The 3,546-nt window shown below is 36.6% G+C and overlaps 1 protein-coding gene across 1 annotated transcript in view; it reads right to left on the reverse strand.

Moving 5' to 3' along the window:
* The window catches only part of HPGDS (hematopoietic prostaglandin D synthase), a 39,125-nt gene extending 35,947 nt beyond the window's left edge, over positions 1–3,178 (reverse strand). Inside the window, exon 1 of the mRNA XM_006900745.1 lies at positions 3,046–3,178. Coding sequence (XP_006900807.1) covers positions 3,046–3,178 — 133 coding nt within the window. The remainder of the gene's footprint in view (positions 1–3,045) is intronic.
* Positions 3,179–3,546: the final 368 nt, after the last annotated feature.

Below are 3,546 nucleotides of genomic sequence, written 5' to 3' on the forward strand. Positions count from 1 at the left end.
ATTATTATTATTAATTGGATCTTCTTTACATGCTCAATCAATTTCCAACTTCAAAAGTTGATAGAAATCTTCTATTTCTTCCTCTTGGCTCTGGCGGTTGGTACATATATTTAATAATAGTGCTATTAATAGGTCTTCCTTGTATGTATATGGGTATTATCCTGTCATTCACAACATTGTATTTCAGGATGAATATAAAAATGATATTCTCTGTAAATGGGAATCCATTTTTCCTCACTTTTTCATTTCTGGTGTAATAGATCATACAATTGTCTGATTCAAAATGTTGCATGTCTATCCATCTCAGCTCATCTATGCCTAGTACCTTAATATTTATGTATTCCATTTCTTCTTTAACAATGTTCAATTTTTCTACATATATACTTTTCACGTTCTATATTCCAATCAGTTTGCAACTATTCCTTTTCATAATTGTTTCTTAATATGAAGGCTCAGCCTCCGATACCATATCTCCTAGACTAAGTGTGCTCTATTATTTATAGGGCTTTTGAAAGTCTGTTATTTCATAAATGAATGGCCAGTCCTTCTTCCTACTCTGTCTTAATTTGGATGTTCTGCTTTAGATCAACATCTGACATTCAAGCATTTTACTCAAAAGAAGACACAGAAGAATTTAATGATCCTTAATGGCACAGTGCCTAAATTATTGGACTGGTAACTGAGAGGCCAGCAGTTTGAATCCACCATCAGTTCCTCAGGAGAAAGATGGGCAGTCTCCTTCGCAAAAGTTTGCTGCCTTAGAAACACTGCAGAGGATTACTATAGGTCAGAAACAACTCAGTGGGAGTGGAATTAAATTCGTTTTCTTACTATCTAAGCCACTTTGACTTTTGTGCTTTGTTTGAGTAGCTTGTCTGTGACATGGTCAAAACTTAATAATTACTATCTAATTCTGATTGTCAAGAAGATGGTTCTTAGTATTCCTAAATTTAATTTTTCTGCCAAAAGCTTCATACTGGCTTTGTTTCACTTTTGTAAAGTTTTTACTGTCACCTCTGTGGTGATAATGGCCTATTGTTCAAAATGACTTCCCTCTCCATTAGCTTATTTTGCCATGTGAATGGGTAGGAACATGGGAGAAGGGTGAGTTCATCTATCTAGAAGGGGATCTAGCAGCAACATAGGAGAAACAGGCATACAGTGAAAGCCTGTCAGGACCAGTAATTATCTATCTATCTATCTATCTATCTATCTATCTATCTATCTATCTATCTATCTATTTTAGGATCAGTGATTCTTGTGCCGGCTAGAATTATAGAAGAAACACCAGCTAGACTTACAGCAGCAGCAGGAGTAGCCAAAACAGAGGACCAGAGACCTGACATGAGACACAGCTGATCTTGGCCCTGCTTTCCCTCAACAGAATGAGTGCTAAGAGCCTTTGCTGAAACTTTCTGGAGAGGGCCATGATTGGCAGGACTGAGAACTTTGTAACATCAGCCCAAAACTCAAGGCTAAGGCATCTATGAGCACATTTCAGTAGATGGCCTGACTCAATTCTACTTTTCTTTTTTTTGCGTTTTTTTCCTTTTTATTATTATTATTGTTAATTTTTAATGAAAGTTTACAGAGACTTTGGGTTTCCATTCATTCATTGTTGCGCTTTTCTTCCTGCCCAACCTGCTCCGCCCAACCCCAGTTTGCTCTTCTCTTTGAAAAGTAAAAGTCTTTCATTGTTATACAATCCCTCCTCCCCAAGTTCACTCCATTATGCAGCCTTCATTCTGGATTCCTGTCATGACAATAATACCTAATCATATATACCTTTTAAGCAGTTATTGCCCTCATCTGTTTCAGTGCAGTATATATAATTTATCCCATCTCACTCAGTCTTCTCCCAACCCCTATGTCAGTCCCATTTGACAACAATGGCACTATGCAGTATTTGTCCTTTTGCGATGGAGATATTTCACTCAGCATAATGTCCTCCAGGGTCACCAATTTTGTATAATATTTCATGAATTCCTTATTTTTCAATGCAGCGTAGTATTCCATTGTGTGAATATACCACAGCTTCTCTATCCATTTATTTGTTGATGAGCACTTAGGTTGTTTCCAGCTCTTTGCTATTGTGAACAAAGCTGCGATAAATATGGGTATGCATATATCTGCTTGGGTGGCGGTTATGGTTTCTTTAGAGTAAATTCCCAGAAGTGGAATTGCTGGGTCAAATGATATTTCTATTTGCTACTTTTTGAGAAAGTGCCATACTGCCTTCCACAGTGGTTGCACCATTTTACATTCCCACCAACAGTGAATAAGGGTTCCAGTTTCTCCACAACCTCGCCAGCATTTTTTGTTTGTGTATTCTTCTTCTAACCTGACTTGCAGCCTTTTGATTTCACCACTATGGCTCTGTGTGGTCTGTCAACTATTGTAATCAGACTTTAGAACCAGTAAAGCAGAAAAATTGGGTTTGGGATGAACAGAAAAAAGGACAGAGCTTTGGGGACATGTCTGACCTCATGGGAATTGATGTTTTTGATGGAGACAGTTTCCTATTGAGAAGTTGGTAAAGGTCAGATATTGCCATCCCATGCAACCTTGGTTCTTTTATACAACCTCTAATTGTAAATTTGCTAGGTCAATAGTATTTGTTTATTTTTTTCTAAATTGATTTTTCTCAGTTTGAAGCTACATGATTTTAAAATAATTTTTCTTAAAGCTTCATTTTTTCATTTCTCTGAGGAGAGACAAAACATCTGAAAGTATATTTTAATGAGAGCATACTTGAGTGAAACCAGTTTACTCATTAGAGGTAAGGCTTTTGAAGCTCCATTTAACATACTTTGGGCATGTTGCTAGGAGGGACCAGAGAAGAATATCATGCTTAAAAGGGCAGAGAGTCAGTATGGAAGAGGAAGACCAGTATAAAATGAATTAACACAGTAACAATGGCAGTGGGATCAAATGTGTCAGAGATGGTGAGGTTGGCTCAGGATAGGGCAATGTTCAGAGTGTTGCTATGAATTGTAGTTGACTCAGGGCACTTAATAACAACATGTTTTAATTGTTATTACTTACTTGATTTTATTTCAGGCCAGTCAGCTTGTTCTATTCTGTAGTCTTCATACTTTATATCCAAATATGCAAATATGTAGCGAATAATTTCTGCTCTGCCCCTCATGTTAAAATAAATGAGCTTGTAGTTTGGCATACTGTTGTTCTGAAAAGAGGAAAGGGAGGGATTAATTTAACAACATTATAAAGGTGTGTGATCATTTATATAACACACTTTGAGATAACTAGCAATAAAAAGAATATTTCAAACTAAAATTATAATAATGGAAATTATTGAACAATATCCTTGATATCACATGCAAGCAAGATTCTGCTGAAAATTATCCAAAAACGTTTGGAACAGTATGTCAACAGAGAACTGCCAGATGTGCAGGCTGGATTTGGAAGAGGTCATGGTACTAGGGATATTATAGCTAATGTTAGATGTATCTTGGCAGAAAGCAGAGAATACCAGAAGAATGTCTATCTGTGCTTCATTGACTATGCAAAGGCTTTTGACTGTGT

This window comes from Elephantulus edwardii, unplaced genomic scaffold, assembly GCF_000299155.1.
Source record: "Elephantulus edwardii isolate Elephantulus edwardi_28Jun2011 unplaced genomic scaffold, EleEdw1.0 scaffold00294, whole genome shotgun sequence".
Classification (NCBI taxonomy): domain Eukaryota; kingdom Metazoa; phylum Chordata; class Mammalia; order Macroscelidea; family Macroscelididae; genus Elephantulus; species Elephantulus edwardii.